A 26,994-nucleotide genomic window follows, 5' to 3' on the forward strand; every position below is an offset into this window, starting at 1 on the left:
GGAATAAGAATGTGTCTTAAAAGGGCTCTGCGGAAATGCGTGTTTTTTTAAATATCATTGATCTTAAGCTTTAAACGAGCGAGTCAATCATCTTTACAGCTCAATAAATAGGAGGCACGTTGTCCGAGATCAAGGTGGAGAATGCGATACATCCTCCATTTAAATGCTAAAAAATAAATACAATCACCCTACAAGTAGATGAGACACTTTAATGTGCCCAGTCCGGAAAAGCAACTCCGAGTTACCATTAGAGGCGTCGGCGCATAATACCGACTCAGCACTGGCAACCTTCCGCATTCTTATAGAAGAAAAACTTAATATTTCTATCGCGTTAAAGTTTACTTTAGAAATAGACGACATTTAAAGAGCTTTAAGGGAAAAAGAAACTCGTTTGAAGATGGTAAGTACTATTTCTAATGTATAAATATGTAATTCCGACGCAACAGATGCAATGCAGTATTACGTGATGTGTTGATAGGACACGCCCGAAGTAAAGAACGTTAACGGTTCATTGAAATCGAAAGAGTTAAATCAAATTGTGGAGACCGGAGAACAGGTTTGGAGCGATTAATCCCGTCGCCGACCGCTCGGCCGCCGACTGCCGAGTGCCGAGGCGCAGGGCGCAGTGTCGAGTCGACCACTGTCGAGCCTGCGCGTACGCTCGTTTTCGGAGCTCGCCGCGAACACACCTGCCATATTCCGCCGCGCATCTCATGAGGACGATTGATGTGCCCAAGTGCTAATTAAAGTGTTTCGTGAATAGCATGTTTCCGGTGGACTGACTCGGCCTAGACATGGCTAGCTTTGAAGACCTCGCCTTCGACTGGTCGACGCTGTGTCAAGAGTGTCCCGAATGCTGGACAGCCTCAGGTTAGTGACCCACCATTATTTCCACATGATTGGTCATGTTTCCTTGAACTATGACAATACGAATTAAGTTTTTCAAGAGATAAGCACGCGTCTTTCCTAACCATTTATCAGGCAGTTATTAGAGCGCAGTTTGCTCGGACATATCTGCATCGTTTCGACACGATAGTTAATTGTGATTGCATTGCCATTTAAATTTTTTTATTTTTTACGTTTTATATCCATTTTATTTTATTAAAACTTTAAAAAATGTATTAAATCGTACTAGTGTTAACAAATGTTTTTTTACTACCCACACACAACTAAATATGTATGTATAATTTTTCTACATTACCACCACTATAACTTTATACTTTGATAAATCTTGTATAATCCATATTTAAAGCATTAATAAGTTATGATCAGTCATGGCAAACAACTATCTATGGTTGTGCCAATCGTAGGAACATATATTTATTGGTTAGACAAAAAATATTCAGCTTTTAAGTCAATTTATAATGGGGAGGGGTGAATAATCGGGACAAGAGTTATCTTCTTTTTCTTACTTCTACACAGTAGATACAACAAGGATTAAATCTAATTAGAATTGTCACATTTTGAAATGGTATGTGTATCATCATTTAAGTATTTTTAATTTTCTTTTCAGTAATTTAGATCGATAAGGTAGACACGTTCCACCAACGTTCGGGGAAAACAAATAATGTGATAAAAGAGTATTGTAATATGTAAGCGTTCCGTTATGTACTACAATAAGGCTCTGTTTCTGTCTCTCTGTCTATTTTGGCTCTAATTGTTATTTAGATCGGATCAAGTCCTGAAGAGGCCATTCCGTTGTAAACTTCGATTTTCCAAGTCTTTGGCTGAACCCCTACAAAATCTGTATTTAACAAGTTTAGTAAGCATCAAGTCGAAATTTGGTTAGTTCGACATTCCTAAGTATAATTACAAAAATTTGAATGAGCTCTTGTTAAAAAGTATTAACGAGATTTCTATTCACATTAGCATTATGCAGTAAGGTAAAAGCCATGTAAGTAATGGCTTGTCTCTAAAAATATGCTCGTATCATCCAATCAAGCAATTATTTGAAACAGCGGCGTACCATCTCTTTTCACACGGGTTTTAATGTAAATTACGGTTTATTTAATTAATATATATTGCTTCGTTACATCCTTCCATCGCGTGTCTTGGTAACCTTTAAAAAAAATAAAATAACATTTTCTTTACAATCTTATAAATATTGTCATTTTTATCTGCAAAATTAATATCGAAATGTATTTCCTTGTTCTGCAAACTCCATGGTCACTTAATTAAAAAAGTAAAACGCCGAGAAGGTAATGTTTTAGTGTAAAATGAACTGAATAAAATAAATAAATTCTATTAGTGAATGAAGACGTACATTGCTTCGATAAAAATAAACTTCCTCTACTTAAAGATAACGTGGACCTTTTTATAAAAAAAACTGTTACCGTTGACTTTAATTTAATTTTTTCCAAAGATATACAAGATCTGAACTTTGGAATTGCTTTAGTTATCGGGTAATTATTGGATTATCAGTTTTATGATAAGCAAATAGTGATACAGTCATTATTAATAATTAGTATTTCAAAACACAGAATTGGACCATATACCATACATTCTATTCAATCAATAAACTACCTCAAGCTTTTAAGTATGCATATCTAAGTATATTATATCTCTCTGTTGGTGAGACATAGCTAGATTTGTTGAAGAAGAAAATTATAATTTGATATATTATACTTGTGCAGCTATGTCCACTTGAATATTTTTTTTTACTTAAAAAATAATCTCTTTATGATGCAATTGGCTCAATATTTTACGCAGATACAAAAGCTTTGTGAAATGTTTTAGTAAAATAGTTACCAATTAAAAAATAAATTTTGTTGTCAAACATAGCGCCTATTAAAATTGTATAGCAACAATATTTCGTTGTCAAAAGGTCTCTTTTATTCTATTTTTATATGCACCCTTGCAGTTACCCTATAAAAGTAGGCTTTTTTCTCAGATAACATTCTTTAAAGATGTGATATTTGGTTTGTCTTACAATGTTACGACAGCTACAACAAACGCAACGTTAAAACATAACTTAATGAGCCGAATACAAGATACTTGAATGTCACACTGACTTATCACATATACATACTTGTTTAAATATTTCTATAATTAGTTACCTTTTCTCAATTCGCGGAGAGTCAAGAGCATTACGATAAATTCCCTTATCTGTACCTACCGTCATCGTCTACCTCTGAAAAGGTCGAGAATTTATGAAATTAAAGGCATATGAATGTACTGTGTACAAAAACGTTAATGGCGTTTGCTAGTAATACTTACTATTGCTATGGGAGTTTCCACTTACAGCATTCTCTAAACACAAGTGTCACCAGAATGTTAATCAGACTTTGTCGCTCGTACTTGTACAGTGTACGTGTATAGAAGCACCGTTATAGTATCCGAATTCTCGACTCGCGTTCAGCCCATTTTAACTTCCATTGATGAACAATTTGACATAGATTATGTATGTACGTACTTAGTACTGTAGTAAAAGAGATAGGGCAACGCCTACTAAGAGAAGTATATATGCCCGTTTATAAAGTTTTTATGTATACCCATAACTTAAATTGTATAGGTATTTGTTATGACAAAGAAAATTGTGTTTTCTTTGGAAGACTCAATTTGAGGCTTAAGACTTGCGTAAGTGTTGCGCACTTCTATTCAATTGCGTTAATTTTAAAAGACTTCTTTACCGACCAAGTTAGAACGTAAATTATTTGCGATTTAAGTTTTATAAAATTTTATCGTCGTAGTTGTGCAGTGTCGAGTGGGTCGAACTGCGAATTTCTACCGAGTAACCTAAATAATTGGTCATAAAAATTAGAGAAAAGCAGATAGGAGAAACATTCTTACTAAAATTATGTTCACTCGAAGGACTAATATCGGGATCTTCAAAACCCTAATAAATGATTTGCTTCCAAACACCACACGATATATTTTTGGAGGACAGATATTCTTTGTCCAAAGTCTACTTTAATCCGAAATAGATAAAAGTACAGTTTAATCATAGGTAAATAGTGTATACAATATGTCAAAATATTTTTTTAAATTTAACCGTGAGATTTGCGGTCGTCACGGCAGCGTGAATTTAGTTATGCATCTTTATACTTGACTAGAGAGATTGTATTACGTAAACAAATGAAATGAATTTTGATACGACTTAATTTGAGATATTTTGTTTCGACTGTAGCGATGGATTGACATTAAATTATTCGATACCGCATCGGTCATAAATAAGACTATACCGGTATTATTGAACTGATTCATTACAGTGATAGCCAATTGGTAGCAACTTACTAATGAGCAGTAAAGTAGCATATAGGCCGGTGACCGGACGTGAGGAGCTGAGAAAAGTCTATTGCGGAAGTGATAGCGATACAACTGGTTTGTAAATAATGGCAATGATCGTATTGTAAACATCGCGCAATCCATCAAATATATCCATTGACAATTTACACGTATTCTCCGAGTGCATCTGCTTGTTTCCGTGAAAAAGAAAGAAAGAAATAAGTCCTCTTTTTTGTTAATTAATTTGTACACAAATATTTACTAATTATTTTTATTTTCTAAGTGCATTATCGAGTGTACAACATAAAAATGTCTTATTTCGGTATAAAAGGTTAAATTCGAGTCATTAATTACTTCAAACTAAAATAGAATTCCTGATCTCGCTTGCCTGAAGCATTTGAATTTTCCTAAAGAGTATAAACCCGACAACGGCCACACTTACAGTAAATCTGAAACCATTGTAATTATTGAAATGTGCAGATAAAATTGCTAGTAAGTAACTAAAGTATGCCCACCGCAAAATAACTTGCCTCTAAATTATTCAAATACATAATAGTGTTTGTTTTTAAACTAGAACTGATTATATTAAAAGCCACAATTTTCTCACACTGATTAATACTCAAATCGCTTAACAATAAAATAATTTCGTGTACAAAAACACAATTAAATGATAGTCGTGTATTTCTCGCGTAATTCATGCAAATGATTCACGTTTTGTTACCAAATCCATGAAATATTATTTCATCGTGATTATAATTATTCGCATTTACTTGATATTTAACACTTATTTTTTTTTTTTAATTATAACAAATCGATTTCGACCGTGTCGGCTATATTGTTCAAATAGAACCGAACACCTTAATTTTGTACGGACAATTCCATACTCAATGTGTGAGACACCTCCACAGAATTGGAGTGTTGGTGTGAGCTAATGGTATTTCACATCTAAAATAACATGCATTCCTTAACTTATTCAGCAAAGCATACTATACTCTACATAACTATAACCTCTCCCTGGACAAAAAATACCCTGAAATTGATTGATCTACTATATTTGTACCAATATCTTACTTTGACAACGTATCGTGTGTCATATTTACGATGCTTGTGCATAAATAATGCAAAGCAGGTCTCTTGAAGCACGGCCGTACGGGTGTTCGTTATAACCGGCCGCATTCCTTTTATAATACGCGTTATTATACTGAGAATTGCCGGATGAACGTGCCTCGCTTTGATTTAAATGAAAATATGACATTCTCTAGGTATTATTGGAAACGCATTTGTTGAAAGTTGTCCTTGGTACAGCCGACTACATAATCAAAACAAGTGACCTAACTGTGGATACACGCTGCTAACAGGAACGTTGAGGTTCCTCCATTAAGTAAGTTCTAAGAGAAAGGAGTTAATAAATTTCTGTTTATGTTTCACTTCGCATCAATATGTACATGTAATAAACGTGGCGTGTGGGTGTTATTTTGCAAGTATTCTGAGATTGTTGCGAGAGGACGATATTTATATCGTTGTTTTCTAAGCCCCAAATGTATTATGTACTACAACCTACTTACAGATATTTTCGTAACAACGTGTATGTATGTCGCTCAGTGATAATGATCTTATTTGTGATTAATACTCAGATTTTATCTATCTTCTATAAATCACCGAAATAGTATATACCAGAAGCCATGCTAAGTTAGGTATTACCGAAGACCATTTACTTACTTGATGCAAATGAAAGACATCGTTCACGACAAAAATGGCCAGAACCAAGTTGACCTCGTAAAACTGTTTAATAATTAGCAATAATAATCAATTTATTTCGACAAAACTTGCTTTTTGTTTGTTTGATAACATTTTTGCACAACATCTTGGGGCATATTTCTTGAGGCAGAAACTTGGCTTCGATTGTTTTTAAAAGTGGCTGAAGCAATTATACACTAATAATATTATTTAATGGGCCATAAAACTCTCATTTAATCACAAACGGTACGAGTACATAAGTCGCGTTGCGCTGACTTTTTAAGAAAACTTTGCGACGTTCCTAATGTTAGAAACTGGTAAGATATTTAGTCTATGTTAATTGTTTTGTACAAATACAATAGATTGAAATCTATACCATACGTTATAATAATCTACTATTTCATTGCTTTTTTTAGTGTTTTTATTTTGTACAATTATTGCTTATGCCGTATGTTCTTTGTTGCCGCTACCAACCTTTAAAAATGGGCCATTGTGTGCGTCAAATTTTGAAACATTCTCTTCAAAAAGTCGCTACTTCGATGCTCAGAAACGAAATCCCTCGCTGCAAGTGCTCCATAAAGGAAAATGTAAAAGGATGTGCCAAATGTATTCACCCGTGTGTGGTAGTAATGAAAAAACCTATACTAATATCTGCCATTTAAATGTTGACAAGAAAAGTGACAAAAGCATATTCTACAGATACAATGGTTTTTGCATGACTCAGAGTGACAATAAACCTAAAAATGGAAATATGAAATTATTCGACTTTAGCCACTACGATCCCGACTATGATAACAGATCCGATTGTAAGGGAAAGGGAAAACTGTGTGCTTTGTCCTAATTGAACATTAGTATAAATATACAATTTATAGATAAAACGTATTTTTATTATAATTACTTTAGTAAAGCTGGTCGACAAACTAATAGAGATTCTACTCAAGGGAAAAGTATGGATTTTAGTATTAAAATGTCTATAAATGTTTAATATGGTAACTCAACCAAATTTGCCACCTCAGAGGGCGATTCCCTAGTTCGTTTGGAATCACCGAAACTTATCTGGAATACATTGTTGTTTCCGCTCGTCGCTATACTGTTGTTTTCCATGTTAAAGTTTTCAAAGGCGCTTAACTGAACTGTAAAACATGAAATGCAGACACGACGCTTAGTGTAACTAAGGAAAAGCGGACCGAATAAGTATGGTGCTAAAGCGAAATAACTATTTTGCATTTTACTTACGCATCGAACTATACAGTTTGGTAAATAACATGTCTGTGAAATCGCCATCTTCGTCATTCACAGGTTTTCGGTCCTTCGGTCTAGAGGGCCGACGCCTTCTGTGTCAAATATGTCGAATGCTCAATTAATATAATTATTATAAAACAATTTGATAAAATTCACAAAGTTTTACCTTTTCCGTGCTCGCAGATATCCTCCGTTAGGAGATCCCACTGATTTCATTTGTTGATTAAGGGCGACGAGTTGATTCCCGATTGCGCACTGTCCTATGTGTCTTACGGACACGTAAGGGTGGACAGAACGTATTATTTGCAAATCACATAAGTTTAAATATGTGATGCCGTCACTTCCGCAAATCGGTCTGTCCCCATAAATGCATCTCAGATTAGCTTCGTTTAAATAAGGAACCACCAGAAATACAATAACTGAAAAATTTATAATCATTTTAATCTTGCCTGTTTGCTTACACTCGATATTATTTATCCAAGAATGTGTCGAATTCAGAACTAGACTTATTTTTATATTTGTTTAATAATCTTAGTGTCAGTAAAAGGCTTAAGGCTTTTAAGATAAACTTAAGGTTGCTTAATAAGCGATATAAATATTTTTTATATCGTTTCTAGATTGTTAATAACTTTCGAAACGTACGTGTCAACATGACTTAATCAATTAAGTTAGATTATGACTTTTCACTTTTATGAAAATGTCGACGAAAGAAACACTTTAATATAATTTTTAATTTCATCGTCTAATGTTCTTATTTCATGGCAATAATTCATTACTGGCCCAGTCAATTAAGTCATTATAATTTTATAATTATTAAAATTCTTTAAATTTACCAATAATTATTACACTTTTCTTACCCTTTACTTAATTTTTTGACTAATACAACTATGTATAAGAGAATGATTTTACGCGTTTTGAGAAGCTGTGCAGGCACGTAAACAATATACAATTTACAATCACTTCCCAGACTCAAGAAGCACAAGTAGGATGTACTTGATGGACACACAAACAGTGATAGATTATTATTAGTCTGATTGGATTTTCAACTAAATCCCTAGCATAACATCTGAATATATAATACAATTCAATTAATTTGATATTGAAAGCAATAAAATATCATTCTGTAAAGTATTAATAATCATAATTATTGACATAGACGACGTAATTTTTTTCCGTTTCGTTCCTTCTAATTCATCATTTCCAGTGCCTCCATCTCTTTCCACTAGGCGTTTCGTCGGGTACCACATTCTTTGCATTACAACACAAGAACCTCGATGACTGATAATTTTTCGTACATATTGACTAAAATGATAACAAGATCCCCAGGATTAAAAATGTTTTATTTACACATTTTACAGAAAGGTCAATAATTTAAAGAACTCGCATTCTTTGTATTTGTAAAGAAAAGCACTTATCCTCTGAGTTTATTAAATGATATTTTGAAAGCGTTCCCGTCTCCTTGCGTATTCACTGCATTATTCTCAAAATTGAATCCGTTCAAATAAGCTGAAAGGAAACGCGCTTGCATTAAACAAAACTCTCACAACCAACGCGAAAATGAAATAAAAATTAATCCATATTTCCACTAAATTGTGACGTGGAATTCAAGAGCTAACAACGAAAATAAAAACGTACTTTGTGCTTGAATTATTTGACTCAGAAATTGTTTATTCAGATTTATATTGGACAGGGCTTTCTTCTGTTTACCGGCCGACAGTTTTCTGAAAAGGCAACATATTTTTTATAAACGACCACCACTTTAAAAAGCAGAATTGTGATAGTTTTATATCTACCTGCTTCTCAACTCGGACTTATTATCAAGAAGCTTGATGAAAGGTTCTACTGAGCCTCCTTCTCCGTAACAGACACCTATGTGATGCAACTCAAGGTTGGGTCGGACAGTTCGCCCGATTTCCAAATCACAGAGACTGTTATAGGTGAAGCCGTCACTTCCGCATACGATCATCTCCCCGAGTGGACAATTTACCGCTGCGACGGTGCTCTTACAAAGTATAATTACTAAAGCATTAATAAAATAAATTCTAATAAAAATACTTCCTGAATAATTCGAAGACATGGCTTTTCGTTCAAATAAACTATCGATTCTGAATTATAAACACACGTTAGCAATCGTAATTTCCGATTACACTTTTTAATAAAGCATTAATTTTCAATTACATTTATTTACAGGACATAATTGCGTAATCGAGCGTAACGTACAAAACTAATGGAGTTAATTGATAGAATGAGTCGATCGATGTATGATGAAATTATCCGGAGGAAATCACTATATTTTTAAAATATTAGAACGGTTATTAAGTAATAAATATTTTTTCGTTATTACAAATATATTATGTATACAGTAAGCAAGTAACTTTTCTATAGCTTTACTAGTATTTATTTATAAACAAAAAGAAACGTCGAATTTTGTCAACGATGAATATATGAAATTTAAGAGAATATGGAAAGGATCGAAGTGTTTTTTTTAATAAAACAAATCATTTAAGAAATTGTTTTTTATTGAGTTATTCTAACCCAGGTGTATTCCAAAACGGTTATGGTTCCCTTGTGTGTATATCGCATTATTTTCGAAGTTAAATCCGCCTAGGTGTCCTGTAACATATCAAAATAAATGTTAAGTGTAAATTCTTGATGGACCTTAAAGTTGTACAAATAACCAGTTTTTCGCTTATAAAATGTGTGGAAATTGTAGTTTTTAACCAAAATGTACACTTACTTTGCGAGTTTATGATGTGCGCTAAAAACATCTTCGATAATTTTCCTAATCTTAGAATTTTCGGTATCCTAAAAGACATTTAAAATTCTGTGTATTATTTGTGAAAAAATCGGTGGTTCATTAAAATTAGGAATTACATTTTTCGTATATTTCAAAGTACCAGAAGAAGTAAGAAGGACTATAACAGTACTAACTGCCCTCGAAGTCGTTGGTTGAAAACATGATGGTGGTCGCACGGGCCCTGGTGGGCCACGACCAGGTAAGGGTTTACCGCTTCCATGGTGTGGAAGGCGCACAGGTCGTAGTATGTGGAACCGTCGCTTCCGCACAGTACTGTTTCTCCGTATGAACAACGAATATCTGTGCCATCTCCCCTATGTGGAAGAAAAACTAGTAGACAACAAACTGAAAAATTTGTCAGTTCTTAAGGTTATTTAATAGTATAACAATTCATAATAATATAGCGTGAGGATACTTGAAATGTTACTAACGTGCGAACCGTGTTAGCATTTCTTCTTTCCACCTCACAATGATGGCGTCTGGCCTGATTGACCTTAACATAACTAATTCTCAATTTAAACTTCAGTCAAACCTTGAAATCAATCAATTATTACTAGTTTCGATAAAATGTTCATAAAGAGTGCTGGCACGCACAATACCAAGTGGTGGTAAATTTTGAAACACCATAACTTATTACATATAATTCTCATAAATCATAGTTTTTGCAAGATATTCGTTTAATGCGTAAAGCAAAACGCTAAACGTAATTAAAGTTTTAAAAATCTTATTTAATTATATAGATTTTACTTACTTCGTGCTTTTATTATTTGAGATAAGATAATCTTTGAGAACTGGTGGAATTCCGAATTAGCTTTTGACGATCTGAAATGAATTAACATTAAATTTTTACAAATTACACATTATGTGTGTTGTGTACAAATTAGTCTTAAAAGTATTATTTCTTGTTTATTTTTATACTAACTGCTTATTCATGAATACGGAGTTAACAAAAATGGGTTACACATTTTTATTAACTCCGTATTCTTGAATAGCTTTAACTAGTTTAGTAAAATATCCATTTCGAGCCCGGGGGCCCGAGAGAGCCATTGTCAGACCAACGATATCAAAGTCACGCTTGCTGCGGTAAGGGCAACCGTCCACGTCGCTCCAACATATAACGTCCCCGTACGAACACTGAACTCTTGCAGCTGCTTCGGTCTTTGATAATGTCATGAGTTAAAATATAAAAGCTGCGGAAAATTATTAATATATAATACATTTAAAACTATTAGTCCAAAGGAATTATTTATTAATATATTAATAATTTTACATAAAAGGCACGTAGAAGGAGCATGGGCAGAATTCTTTAGTGAAAAAATTGGCCAAAACTTTTAGGGTTTTTCCCATTTCAAGCGAATTTTCCCCAAGACCTAAGTCTGATCGCGACGAAACTAAGACTTTATTTTGCGAATGTGTTATATAAATCATTAATGACAATTTTACAATTCGCCTTTTAATCAAAGCGTGTACTTTAATTTTATGCATATAACGTAACTAGGTAATTTTTAATACCTAATATTAATACAAATAATAATTCATTTACCTCGTTGTTTGAATATTGGATGAAGTAGGTTTCAAATCTAATTGAATTACAAGACGTTAAGGCTGTGATGTAGATATATCACTTTTATCATCATTGAATGTACAGCACAACATCATGTCTGGTTATTAAGAGCTGATGAATTCTGATTTGCTAAAGAGTACAAATTCCACGATAAATGAATTATTCTCACGTTTGATCAAGCTGCAATGGTCTACATTATCATTATACAACAACATTCACGGCCTTTAAAGGTTAGCTCTCGTTATCTGAACTTATTACTTTACCCGTGATTGCGAAATTTTATCTCAGCGCCAAAACATTTTATGAATTACAATTGAACGAGAATGATGAGCATTTTTTATTTTATAAAGGACGATCAGTCTTCATAACAATTAATTTTAGTATACCGTCACTTTGAGAGTTATAATTAGAATATTTACATTGAATTGAAAGAGATGAAGTATTTATTGAGCTTTTATTAGCGGCATTTGTTGGACATCTCGATATAGATTTAATCAAGAATAGTGGGCGCGTCGGTGGAGAAAATATTTACAAATCATGGTCAGTATTTATCGATTGTAATGCTTAACCTCGCTTACATTCTCGTGACTCCGAGCGATCGGTGCCGAGACAAATTGTCGAAGAAAGGGCAGCGTAAACACGTTTAACAATGACATAGAGGATTAAAGAGGCAGATACGGTACTATTCCTTTCATTTTTCTTCAAGTTGCCAATTTATAATATCATATTAATACCCTTATTCAGCGCGTACCGTATCTGTATTGGTTGTAACTAGTTCTGATTTTTTTGAAAGTATCCCATTGCAAACGCCATGTCGGCTGATCAGAAAAGTCACGAATTCACACGACATTAAATGTTAACCGTGTTCACATAGACGGAGACGGAAGCTTTCAATATTGCGACGATTTGTTTGGTATTAAATATGTAACGATGACATAATGCCGAGTATTGCCTAAATATTGACCGGCAACCGTCAGCCGAAGTTAGAGGAAGTGTTTCGATTAAATATATTTAAGTATATTACACAAGGTTTATGTGGCTATTTTTACAAATAAATTGAGAAAGAATTATTAACTATACGTATATAAATTGGTAGTAATCTATATAAGGAAGCGGGTTGCATTTAGCTCATTACAGGCATTTATGAAAGAACTTAGAAATAAGATATTTTAGCAACCGTCTTGGTTGATGTTTAATTCTACAAACTTTTATGTGTTTCATCTGCATTTTTTGTAAATTCAACAAATGCAGATGATCAATTTTGAATTGACTTTTAATTCGTAGAATGAATTCGTGTACATATATTCCCGTAATATATATTTTTGAAGCACCAACTTATATTTGATGCAATAAATGTTATTAAAATCATAAGGCTGTCACTTCAACTTTGAAAGTATTCGGCAATATTGGTAATTGAGGTAATTGAGTGCTTTCAGCTGATAAAAAAACAGAATAATTTTAAAGTCACAAGGGCGAGAAGTGACGTAACCGAAATATAACTTAACTATAAGCTATAACCGAAACTTATTAGTTAAAAGCTTAAACTTTGAATTGGCTTACGCGTTGCATAAGATAAATTTTATTTGCTTAGATAATGCTGTTATTGCTAAAAAGATACTATTTATTAACTACCAAAACGAATTTTATATTTGAAAGTGTTTACGCAAAAAATATATCAACGTAAATAAAATAACATAGATTTATAACATAAAATAGATTTGATAACGACACAGCTTGGTTGGTTATGCTATTTGCGAATTTTGCGGAAATATAATGTGACCAAAGTTAACTAATTTGGTTAGCAATGGTCGAAGTTATGGTTAGTGTTTGGTAATTATACCAATTCGACAATTCAAGAAAAGAGCGTACAAATTCTTAAAAGGCCGGCAACGCACTCGCGAGCCCTCTAGCATCGAGAGTTTCCATGGGCGGCGGTATCACTTAACATCAGGTGAGCCTCCTGCCCGTTTGCCCCCTGTTCTATAAAAAAAAATATTTTTTGCAAATCATTACCACCAAGTGTGCTAAAGCAGCTCCCATCTGATCGAATAAACTAGATTTCACGACGCCATCCCGATAATTCATATCTTGACATCAATAATTACATCATCGGACCAAGTACAGAATGAGTTAGTGCCAAGTGAATTGCACAAACCGTTTCCCTAACGACTATTTAATATGATCTGTTACCGATCGGAAGCAAAACGAGACGCAGCGGATCTGATATTACGATTATTTTACTAATTTGATTTCCTATGATTTGTTTAGTAGAATTGAACACAGTTTTATTTAATATTTTATAACACAATGACAGTAGCGAGCTTTACATCTATTTCCTAACGTCGCGTAAGCAATATCTATTTCAGTGATGAAAGATAAACCAAACATTGTAACGAAGCGTGAAAAAAAAATGGCAAGTAATTCGAACCCATTGCAATATCTTAATATTGCGTTACACCTGATTGACAAGCTTTATTTTTGGAAATTTCCTGTATACATTACATAAGCCAATGGTCGGTTGCACGTAAAAAAGGAGATTGTCGGCGCAATTATAAATTCTCGAGGAAATGTCTCCCTTCATATTATCAACAACGTAAATGCTACGTAATAAGAAATAATATGGCTGGTGTGCCAGTGTTCTGATATCTGTCGCTCGCGGTCTCTTGAGCATTCCATCCTTCACAGGCAGCTTCAAGGCTTGTATCTTCTACCTGCAGACAGGAACTTTTTATATTTTTAAATAGTAAATGCAAAAAAAAAAATCAAACAATTTTATAATTTTACAGTTGTAGTAGATATCATAAATGTTTTCTACAAAGGATTTCATATTTGCGAGCACAAAAAATGTAGATATAGGCCTTTGGCCAAACCAAAAAAGGCAATGAAAGTCGTAGTACACGCCTTTGTAGTTGCATTACGCCCAGTCTGGGTGGGTATGTTACAAACTAGATTTAATAAATGAAATCGAGAAACTTGTGACTGCAATTTATGATATAAACTGAATCTCAACCGAGTCATATGACTAGTTAGACCTTAGTAAATTCCCTTCTCCAAATGCAAGATACTCGTACCTTTCAAAACGTCTACTGGAGCCAGTTGATTTATTATTGAAGAGTATTTAGAAAACAAACTGAAGCACTATTCTAAAATCTCATTTAGGTGTATTTTTGTTTAAATTTCCTGTTCTCATTAAATTCGTAAATTGTTTTAATATTGATTAGAATTAAGTAACTAAAAATTGTTTTCAATTAAGTTAGTAAGAAGATATACTTAAGACCTGAATATTCCATTCAACAACTCTTGAATATATTAATATTCAAGAAATATTTTATTTTATCATTTTTCGATTTTAATTCGATTTCTTGTTAATGATTAACTGAAGCTTGTTGCATGAGTTAAGCTTTAGACTTGTCGAAAGTCTTGGTTGCCTAAATAATCAGCAAAAAGGCTCTGGATACCTGAATTCGATAATGATGCAGAGTATTTTATATTATATAGCTAATTCATAATCGATTAACTATGTGTATTTGTTAATACATATAACATTTGAAATAACACATAATAAACATATTTTATTGGCTTCGTTAGGATCGTGTTAGGCTGACTTAACTTTTAATGATGCTTTCACGGTAAATTAACGATTCAATGGCCTCTTCTTATAATGTATGAAAGCTGGTTACGAACACGACATCTTTCTTATATCCTATGCCCCAATTCTTTTCACCGTGTGCGGACTATAAAGTATGAGTGTGAACATCTCAAGGTCTACAGCACTTTTATTGGGCCAGGTGTGTCCTAGATAATACATTATACGTATTTTGTTCTAAACATATTTTACTTACATTGCTTATAGTATTTTTATGTTAAAAGTAAACAGACATATCGAAAGGCTAAATTAGCCTCCGAATGGCTTGGTGTGCTCAGCAAGGCGAGACGGTACTTCACTCCGATACACCGCTTGCAACTATATAAAGCGCAAATTCGGCCCCACATGGAGTGCTGTTCTCACCTCTGGGCGGGTGCTCCCCAGTTCCAGCAAGCATTCCACTTGACCGTATTCAACGAAGAGCGGTTCGAATCGTCGACGACCAAACTAAACTCTCCGAGCGGCTTGATCCTTTGGCGTTGCGTAGAGATGTGGGGTCTCTGCATCTTCTACCGCATTTACTATGGTGAGTGTTCAGAGGAATTGTTCGGATTAATACCAGCAGCTGAGTTTCATCATCGGACGTCGAGGCAGAATACGAAATTCCACCCGTATCACCTCGACGTCCGCCGTTCAACAACTGCGCGTCACTCAACATCAGGTGAGCCTCCTGCCCGTTTGGCCCCGTGAAAAGCCATGGGCCTTGAAGTGAAACGTTTCCGACCTTTTTTGAAACCTATAGCATAACTCCTAGAGCAGGTCATTAGTTCTATCAGATTATAATCTGACAAGTTGATTCGTTTTAATATTCCTTAAAGGTTTCACGTTTTAGGTCTCACGGATCTAAGATTTGTTGGAGAAAGTTAACAAAGCGCAATGAAATATCGAAACCTAATTACATTTATTATCACTTCTATTTGTTTCGAATACCTGAACGGGTTTTGTAAAAGATCTTCCTTTTTAAGTTTAATTTACTATTTTGATTATATTTAGATTTCTATTAAGTGGGTGTTACTCCTGAGATCAGTTCATTAACGCTGTATTGTTATCTTATAGCGTGAGATCTATTAGGTAACACGTTATAATACTATCTTGTTTATTAATTGTTCCACTAAAACTCACAATCAATGCAGACTCGGGAATTGAGAGAGAGTTTCTCACGTACATACATCATAGTGGAAGGCGTATGTCTATCTTATGTCATTATCTAAGCCCCTAAGAACTTACCTGCAATACATGGAGGTATTACAATTGCTGTAATGACAGTCGTTAGCTGTTGTCACCTAATCTAGAAGGAACATTACTAAAGTTAGTTCCTCCTATGTTCTTTGTTAGCTTAGTGAGTTGTATACTAAGAAACCTTTTCCCATTCGCTAAATTTCGTGGTAACATAGCTGCGCTTGCGGCATCCATTGAACAAATATTTGTGGACAATATATAGCATTATGCCATTGTGGTCTCTCGACTGTCGAAGGGAATAGTCGATGGCTTACGTAATAGCATGAATTACATTAGAGCTATTCATGAGATAAACTAATCGATTCAATTGCGAGTTCCTTGATTACCATTTGCATTCGCCCACACGAAGCCGCCAGCACTATCACAGTTTCATAACGCTATAGGAAGCTGTTAATGGTGTTTGGAACTGGATTTTATGATGCACTTTCATTAATACTAAGCATATATGGTAAATAATAAAGATGCGGCAGCCATCTTTATTATTACTATCTGTTTAAATATAAATTGATTATTATTTATTGCTTCGTATCTCACAGCATCAGGAGAGACAGTTTGGACCTGGCTATGCATAAGTTTATTATTATTAAATAGTAATTCATCAAGAATAATTTTTACAAAGATTTTACTCAATGCAGGCAGCAAAGACATGGGTCTTAAATTTGTGGGGTCAGAAGTTCTGCCTGCTTGAATAATGGTGTGATTTTACTGAACTTCATCTGGTCTGGAAAGACTCCAATTTATTAAAATATATTATAGCCAACTCTGAACTGATAGCATCGATTACTAATTGTAACATGAATAAAGATACACCCCAAAGATCTTTAGTTTTTTTTATTTTTCACTGTTTAAATGTTTTTATAATATCATTGCAGCTAATGCTACTACTGGCTACATATAAACTCACTCATGTACGACTCATGTTATGTGTGGCTCTTTGATTTAGCAAACATTTGATAACAAATGCTTAATCATGTCTTACTACATCGTTGTTCTTCGCGGTTTCAAGAGAAAAATCTGAACCTACTCTTTTATAAATAAAGGATCTTGAGAAACGCCTACTTTTCTCTTTTTGCATGCTTGCCATATTGAGAAAACTAAAATAAAAACTATTTTATTTGCAAAAGTAGTACAAAAATTCTGAGTAACCGAATAGTTATCAATATAACTGTAATCGAGATTAAATGATGTCTTTCGTATAAACAATGTGAATTTAATTAGATAAACTTAAATCTAGCCTGCATTACGTTAACACGATTAAGCTTGGGATTACCTACTTCGTGCTTCACGAATTCCATTGCTTATTACACATATTAAAAATGACAAATGGATACAAAGTTTATTTTTTATATAGGAATTAAGAAAATACACAGACGATTTTGAAAGATAAATTTTAAACTTGAGACATTTGGAAAACTGCATCCATTAGCTTCTTTCTTTTGATCCGATTTTGAAATCCCAAGAGAGGAGTGGTTTATAATTATAATTTGAGCAAGTTCGAGCTGTTCCACGGTCTGGAGACCGATCTGATTGATCGAGGTATCAAATGATTGACTATTAATAATAATAATCCTACAACCCTTCACCTCTTCATAGACAAGTAGGAAATTAGCCTCCTATCTGACGCGATATGTCCATTTTTTAGAGATGCCGGTTTCCTCCACCGTAGGATTCATTGGTGTGCACCAAACCCAGCTGTGGGGGGAACCAAAACGAAACCTTTGGAAGACAAACGTCACAAAACGCGTAAACTATGGGTTTTAACAATTTTCCCAAATATGTCGCAATAACGCAAAAATAAAATTCTTAAAATTAATGTTATAGGTACCCCTTTGTCCCTCAAACATCAAACAAATATACCTTACTTTACATACATTTCATTAAAGCAAAGGTTTCACGAAATAAATGAAAACATCCTTGTCCGTGTCGTTTACTTTTTTTATAAAGGACATATTTAAAGATTTGAATAACATACAACAAACAAATAACAATTCGATTTCTCATCTCACGAGGGCGCGAAACAGAACATCATAAAGTGTATCTAATCTTAAATCAGACCGCATCACAAACATCTCAATTATTGGTCGCGTGCGCTCCATTCCCCTGTAATGTGGCTTACAAATTATAACTTTTTATGTTAGGCAATTATTATAAAAAAGTATTTGAAACAATACTGTTCCACGTATTTGATTCGTTTTGCTTTGCCCGCTTTATTAAGCCTGCTATTCGCTATTGACGGTTATAATTTGGAATCGCTTATCTACCCACCTGCCTAACGAACTGCCTGCCTTGTTATATAAATATATATACTCGTAATACTTGTAAATAACAAGTTATAACACGTTTATAGTGAATTTCCAAGAAAACAATATTATCATATGTTATATATATATATATATATATATATATATATATAGATGTTAATCGTAAAAGTAACGACATTGACATTATAATTTTAAAATCAAACTTTCATAACATACTTAACAAGAATGGTGTCCATTTAATTATATTTTTATTTAATTAAACATTTCGGACGCTCATTACAGTGCATTGTCTCGGCGACGTTCAAAGAATGATGTAAGCCATTAGGTTAGTCTATTAATTATTTTAGAGCAGTTTATGTTACGTAATGAGCTTTCGCTCAATAAAATAATGCGTCTATTGTCGAGTATTTGAATGAAACCTTGTTCACGCCCAAAATGTAATAAATATCTGAAGATCCATTGTAATTGATTACGTAAATAGTTATACCGATAATGCGTACAGTGGCCGATCCGGTTGCTATCAGATTGTGCTTTTAGTAATTGAACTAATTTCGCTTATCGACTCGGATGTGGACAGAAATTTTACTTTCGGGTGGTGAGATTGACATCGAACTCGAACAGCCCACATTATGTTTATGAACACTGCACACGAACGGTCTAGAACGAAAAAGACAGATTGAAAGGACGAGAAGGTATCCATATGTATGGCCGGTTTTATTTGTCATTCGGTTAACACATACAGTGATAAGTGATACCATGATGATCTTATGTTCCAAAATAAACGTATTTTATATTTTGTTTTTTATGATGTCACGGCTTATTCTAACGAGGATGTAATATTTTTGCTCAATGAGTTAATTATATTTACATATGTTTACCTATAATATAATACTGATAAAAACCAGTTGGACGTAAAGCAGTTGCTAAGATCAAGGCAAAAAGCGGACAATTATGTAAAAATTACGCCTACGACAATTTAGTAGCAAATTTGCAGAAATACTTGATTGCTGTATCCAAAATCCAACATGATTATTAAAAAATATTAGCGTAGCGTTGGTAAGATACCATTAGTGGGTAACGGTATCGACTTTTCAGCAAATTAGTAATAGATATTGAGATTTGCACATGATTCCTATCTATATACATGAGTTTTACATCGCTTGGCAATTGCAATATTATTTGTCCTCGTTTTTATTTAAATTAACGTCACCTTGCCCATTGAATTGATTAATATCTCTCGAGCGGCCGTTTCGTCTGGTTCAGTGAGGCGAAGCGCTCCGCCGACGCCGCTACGCCTCGCGACCGTATCGATATCCATTTTATGTCGCGCATGCGGCGTTCGTGCTTAGCAAAAAACGCAGGCGAACTCGCATGCGCCCTGCGAATTCGGTTCTGCCTCTGACCGAGTCTTGCGACACGACTCCTCTTATGTGTCGCATAATTGATTGTCCCCTCGGCTCTGACATTGAACGGACTGTGCACGGCTGCCTATTTCAATATTTTACTCACTAAGTTTAATCGAGGTGGAGTCGTGATGGCATTTCTCTGTGATTGTGATATTGTAGTGTGCTAATGGTGTGTGACCATGGATGTGGCAAAGGAAAAGACTGGGATATGCGAGGATTTTGCGGAGGAAGGCAAAGATTCGCGACGCTGCATGCTCGATGGTGAGTGACATGTGTCGTCTATCAATTGTATTCTTATCGGGTAAACTCCAGGTCAAATTGACAAATTAGGGAGTCTGTAATGCAATCCACCTCGAGGACCAAATTCAGTAGGTATTGATTTTCCGCGCAGCTGACATTGGAAGCAGGCGTCATGTTTACACGCCAGCTTCATTGTGTCAATTGAATACCTTTTCATGATGACTCACATAATTAATATGAGTATCATGATGTATTCTATAATAAAACTCAATGAAGAATACTTAGAAGTGTTTTTTTCTTAACTAGTAATAAATTAATCTAACAGTGATTAAAATATCACTATCCTATTAAAGAATCACTTAACTGATCGTGATTCTCGTCAGGATAAATAATCATGCTTGTTCATTAATATTATGCTTTTTGGAAGAAGGAGACGAGGAGTAATTCAGATTTGTGGATAAAATGCATAAGCAAATAGTGTTCACAATTGGCGAGATCCTCAGGACTGGTGCATGTAACATGCCACGCGGTGCGTTCACCCTTCGGTTCCCTTAGGCGTTTATAGGGTTTTAAAATCGATACCAACTCCCCTACGGAACCGGTATATGAAATGCAATCCATATTTCATAGCATTCGTACATCTGTTGACGCCTCCACACTGGGGTAAATTTAATATCGTACCTTTGCTCTGAAATCGTCGTTCCTCGGTATCTAGGTTAAGGTAGGCGCTTGGGAATGGTCGTATAGTGGCTTTGAGTCAGGCGTTAAGTTGAAACAATGCGGTTTATTGATAGCGGTATCAATTTCACATTCCAGAACCGTCACTATTGTTGTTTAATCGAAGCATAATTGTTTTTGTATCTTATTGCAATACATAATGCTTACTAATATACTTTCGGATGGGAACTAAACAAATTAAACGTGATTTCAACTGTTAATCACTCGAAAAAAAGCTACAATTCATTACTTGTTATTGATTGCATATAGTTTGACGACCATTATATTCTTTTTACAGGCGCTACAAAGATTAAGCAAAATGTTTATTGCAATAAATTTTGACTTAAATAAGCAGCTAGAGGACACATAACTTATTGATAACATAACCTTACCGAACTTAAAAATGAATGTTAGTATTCTTTAAATTACGTTTCTTTAATAAAAAGCAGACATCAAAAAACAACCATGATTGAAATAGTATATTAAATATTTATTTTAAAAAATAACCTTGATGACGAAATTTAATGCGCCGATAGTACTTATAACATAGTCAATGCAATAATTGCATCTTCACCAACTCAAACAACGCACAAAATACTTCATAATTATAAATACTAAGAACTAAGAAGCCTGTAGTAGCTACCTGCTGTCCTTGAATATAGCTGTCATCTTAAAAACATTAAACCTGTTTTGTTCACTTCTTTCGTTTTGAATAATACGTAATTATGTAATGTATTTTTTTAATCCATTTTTTTTAAACGCTGATTATGTCTTTAATCTTTATCAATCGATTTGTTACAAAATCTTTGAGATAAGTTTTTTAGTTTAATTACAGATAAACACAAATAAATAAAAATAAAATTATTTATAAGTAAATATTGCGCTATTTATTCAGATTCATCAATGTAGCGGATTAATCGAGAAAGGGCAAATATTATATGCACACTATATAGATACATAATATATTTACGCACGGCATGTATACAGCAAATAATATATCTTAACTATACATATAACATCGTTGTTTAAAACAACAGAGACATATACGCAATTTTACGGAAAATGTAATGTTTGATTATTGTGTTTCTTACCATTTAAATGGCACGTTTATAAATTTGTAATATAATAAATGCGAAACAATATTATAAGTATGAAATAAATAATAAAACAAAATTGAATTGTATTTTTTTAATTTCGTACCAGTTTTATTAATTCGTTTATTTTATTACCTACCAATTGGTAATTAAATCGGAAAACATTTTATATACCTAATGTTTAATAAATAAACATAATAAATAACATATCGGTGACATCGGTCTAAAGGCAGCGTTTAGTGCATTTCTGGCAAATATTTTTTGAATTGACTGCTAATAGTTTATTACGTAGTTTCAAGGCAGTTGACAACGTGCTTCCGCTACTTTTTTTTTACGCATACAGTAGGTAAAGCATATTATTATAATGTGTAAGAATACACAAAATACAATCATGTTACTTGCTTGGAATCAAGTTTGTTTATCACAACTCTGAGCCACGTGGATTGTGCAGTACTACAAAACCTTGATACGTAGCCGGTAGCAGGCGTCCTCGCTCGACGTGCGTCACGCTTCCCGGGGTCTTTTCGTCATACAACGAAATGTATATAAAATTTGCAGGAATAGCTAAGTTAAAATTAATATGAGAAACACAAGAGAAGCGAAGAGTCTCTACAATGGGTGTAACAAAAAATTGTAACTGACTATTAATTATGATTAACAAGTAAAAAAAAATATAATTTAGCAATAATAATAATACGAAGAATACTACGAAGGTATCCTTGACGACGACATGTTCTAATATTTTGTAAGTGACTTATATAACAGTCGTTATTTGCAATCGTTTGACCGTACTAAGAAAATGTTACAAAATAAGTGGTGTGTGAGTTAACTTTTAAATAAAAAAATATGTGTTTTGTTATATGAAGCCCACGGCTGACTATAGTTGGGACCATATTAGCCTATACGAGTATTGTCTTACATTCTCCTTATGAAGAATTTGGTCTCTGCTAGAACAGGAAGCTCTTAAATATCTTTAACTTACGTAATTGAAATTAATTACTGTGTGGTTGTCTGAACTGCTTTGAGCCCATATTTTGTTGTACTCTAATGTATATTATTTAAATACAATGACTTCACCGTTTACTGTGTGGGAATTTCAAATTATTTAATGTTTTTTCACAAATGACAATTTGATAATTAGCTACGAAACTAGTTATAGTCGGTGAATGAGCTTTACACGTCAGAATCTTTTAATATTTTTGTAAAAAGTTTGCCTTTAAATTTACCTTTAGCCTTACCTATATACTTTGGTTTTAGCAACTTTATATTTACGCAGTCAAAGATAACTATAAATATAGTGATATTTAACATTAGTGTCACAATTTTTTTTATTTATAAAAAAAATACAAAAGCCTAAATAGTAGTAGGTACAAATATACAAGTAACATTTAGTTCAGACATAATGATATTCAATTCTTGTGCACGAACCCAGAAGGAGTTTCCAGGCTTCCTCCAAATTTTTCCAGTCGTTATTTTATCCTCTTTACATCTTTTATTTCATGTTCCCAGGTTTCTGGTGGGCGTTCCTTTTTCTGCCCACTGGGCCATTCCAAAAATATTTCGACCCATCTGCTATCGCAACCCCTGGCAATGTGACCGGCCCTTTTCCATTTTTATTTTTTTATTTAAGGCTTTATATTAAACTATTTTTCACGATGTCTATGGAAATATATCAGAATATATAACATATTAATGTTAATATCAGTAATAAGACATGTTGCGTACTTTACGGCGGCTGTCGTAACAAACTCGCGTGCGGTCGCTCAACTTAAGGCTCACTCAGCTGGAGTAACTTAAATGTATGTACCATTTGGTTAAAACAATTTATAACTTCATTTATTCGCTCACAAAAAACACGATCAAAGCATCGTTTACAATATTTTTCGATAGAAATAGAACGCAAAAGGTATATTGAATGCGTTATTAGACAACTAATGAATGTGCTTCCCACAAAATACTATGATAATTAATTAAACTTCATTACAACAGCTTACACACACCGCACACGCAAACTAGTGTCCTAAAATATTCCAGAAAATGTTCCAACTACATTTTATAAATCGAGAAGCGTGAGAGAGCAATTTCGAATTGAGATTACAAACTTTCCTTGTACTGACGAATGACGATACATAGGTATAATTTCGTTGTACCGTACAAACATTTTGATTGATTGTTTCTCGACTTTCTCTCCGCGAACACAAAAACCGATATTGAACTACACCTAGAGACGGCGCTGCATAGATAAGGTTTGTTAATTTGGTTTGCTATCACCGAGTAATCGAAAGAAATGAGATCGGAGCGGACGGACGACGGCGTTGGTAATTGGCGTGTTCTTTTGTGACTTTGTGAGTGCGCCGCTCAGTCCGTCCTGTGCCGCCACACCAGTCACGCCGGTTCAACGCTACGTATTCGAAGCAGCAAAAAATATGGCTGCTAGCGTGTGTGCCTCATTGTAAACGACGCAGTCGCGAGTGACCTTCGTACGAACCGCGCCGAAAAAGATGACCGAGGAGGAGCGTAGCGACTCTTTCAACTCTTGGGAGCTGAACGGGCTGAATTCTTTGGATCTCTGGGACTACACGGTCGAGTTGGAATGTCTGCAAGGAACTGAAGGTCAGTAATAGTCACGTCTTGCGCAAATTGGAGGGGCTCTGCGGACTGCGGTAGATGTTGCGTTCACCGGCCGATTCGCAATGCACAAAGCGACACCACAAGTTGTTGCTACGGAATTTAACTGACTCTCTGAGATGCTGTTGCGATAAACGTTTTCTGGTAGATTATGTTTTGATTACCCATTTGATGTAATGTTAGCGAGAGCTCAAATGTTATAGAACTTTCTTATTTTAGGGTGCTAATGTAATAACACCTTAGCTGTGTGCAATTACTTAGGTACCTATACGTAAGACCATTTTCGGATGAGCAAAAAATCTCAGTTACGTCTAGCTAAAAGCAATATTGATTGAATGCATATAGTTTTTTATTGGCATCACATTGGACCATTATCTGATAAAAATGTAACGTAATTACAGTAAGAGATAAGCGTCTCTATCGACTTAAGATAATATTAATTACTGTATCTACTGAATGCCTCGTGTTGATTTAAAACCATATTTACTCTATGGACTCCTAATTAGGATGAAATTATTCGAACAATCTAATTAGTAATGAGTTGATGTTTGATCACGCAGATACTATTTATTGTTTGATAAATCCAACACTCTGAAGTACCTACTTAGGATAATCTTTTAACAGTTAAAATATTATTATATTATACTTGACTTGATATAAATTTCGTTTCTGTTCAAAGTATGCTTAATGTAGCACCGTCAGAATCATTTCTCGAAATTAGCATAAAATGTTTATATTTCAACAAGCATGAATAAACTTTACCTAACGCGTCGACTCACATAACGTAGTCTACCTTCAGAATGTAATTATCGTGTTATTACAAAAAAACAACCGCTCGGTGCACTCTTAAGTGAAAACATAAATTTAAACATAGAAATAATATACATAACATTAAGAATGTAATAATACTAATAATTAGTAAAAAACATACTAATATAAGAAAAAGTTATATATTAAATAAAATAAAAAGAAAATGAAAAATAATTGTTAAGGAATAGTTAAATAAATATTTTTGGGCGGATTAAAAACTAGATTTTGTGGTAGTTTTTTTTGTGTACATATCTAGTTTTTTATAACTGCAACGAAAATTTGATTTCAGTAGAAGATTTTGCAACGGAGGAGGGATATTACTCCAACGTTTCTAGCGCTCTTTTTAATTTAAAACTCCCACGAAATGAAGCCGTCCGATGCTGGCGAATGTTAAGGTTCTGAATACAACTCCTAACTCTGTTCCTGGTGACATTACTACGCCAGAGGAGCTTGTTGTACAGATATTTAGGTTGTTTCTAAATCTACTAAGATCGAATAACAAATATAGAAAATACAATTTTTGTTGACCTTTCATTGTTAAAAAGTTAGCTAGTCCAAATAGGGTGTGACATGTAACAAAGGTGGTATCGTAACACAAAAGTGTTATGAAATGTCACTTCACAGGCGTAGATTAGCACTGCTTAAGTACACTAAGATAACGGGGGCATCTACTAGTGTCTCGCGCGATAGTGTCCTTAGTCAACTATTAATAATAATCTGTTAATAGTTTTTTTTTGTATGTTGACACGACCAGTCCTGCGAACCTTTTATTTTATAGACTATGTTCATTCCTCATTTTGGCAAAAGAGAAAGTCTTATGCATACCTAGACACCAGTTATTACGAGATAATAATAGGTCTACATGTCGACAGGGATTGTTTGGATGACTCATACATATTACAAGGTGTCCACTGACCTTTTTGACCAAAGGTCAACGACCTTTTTACAATAAATGAAACAGCAATGCCGATAACCTGTTTTACTGATAAATAATTTATCTCGCTGTTAGTTGTGGGTTTATGTAAAAATAGTTATATTTTTATGTATCAGTGTAATGGTCAAATAAATATACCGCAAGCCTTAAAATAATTTAATTTAAGTCTACGACCAACCAGGCTCCAGAACATAAACCACTTCCAAACTAAATTAGAAAATTATCACTACATAAATTCAAATTATAAAAACTGGTCAAACGCAAATTAATCAATACAGCTTTTTATAAATTTGACGAATATTTAAATGATTGATTTGCTCCAGTTCAAACAATTTGTATGAATCAGAACTTAGCAATTAAAATCTTAGTTTTAAATTTTTTATTTTATGTCCACTAAGGAAAACCTTGGTGTCTCATGTCTGGTTGCAGATCATTATCTCTGATGTCAATACATA

At 33.9% G+C, this 26,994-nt stretch overlaps 1 protein-coding gene and 1 long non-coding RNA gene across 4 annotated transcripts in view; one reads left to right on the forward strand and one right to left on the reverse strand.

Moving 5' to 3' along the window:
• The first annotated feature begins 613 nt into the window (after positions 1–613).
• LOC110994628 (neurofilament medium polypeptide) overlaps positions 614–26,994 on the forward strand; it is a 31,780-nt gene continuing 5,399 nt past the window's right edge. The window contains exon 1 of one of the 3 annotated variants that reach the window (XM_022261406.2): positions 614–870. In XM_022261406.2, the coding sequence (XP_022117098.1) occupies positions 795–870 (76 nt within the window). In that variant the 5' untranslated portion in view covers positions 614–794. Of the gene's footprint in view, positions 871–19,966; positions 20,378–24,505; positions 24,781–26,994 lie in introns of those variants that run through there. The other 2 variants (XM_022261405.2, XM_022261404.2) reach the window with 2 other exon arrangements.
• Positions 9,397–10,484, reverse strand: LOC123689374. The gene is made up of 4 exons (XR_006750356.1): positions 10,432–10,484; positions 10,135–10,345; positions 9,941–10,008; positions 9,397–9,816 (listed from the first exon to the last, which is right to left on the reverse strand). It is a non-coding gene; the product is annotated as an uncharacterized LOC123689374 (long non-coding RNA).

Source organism: Pieris rapae, chromosome 7, assembly GCF_905147795.1.
Source record: "Pieris rapae chromosome 7, ilPieRapa1.1, whole genome shotgun sequence".
Taxonomy (NCBI): Eukaryota; Metazoa; Arthropoda; class Insecta; order Lepidoptera; family Pieridae; genus Pieris; species Pieris rapae.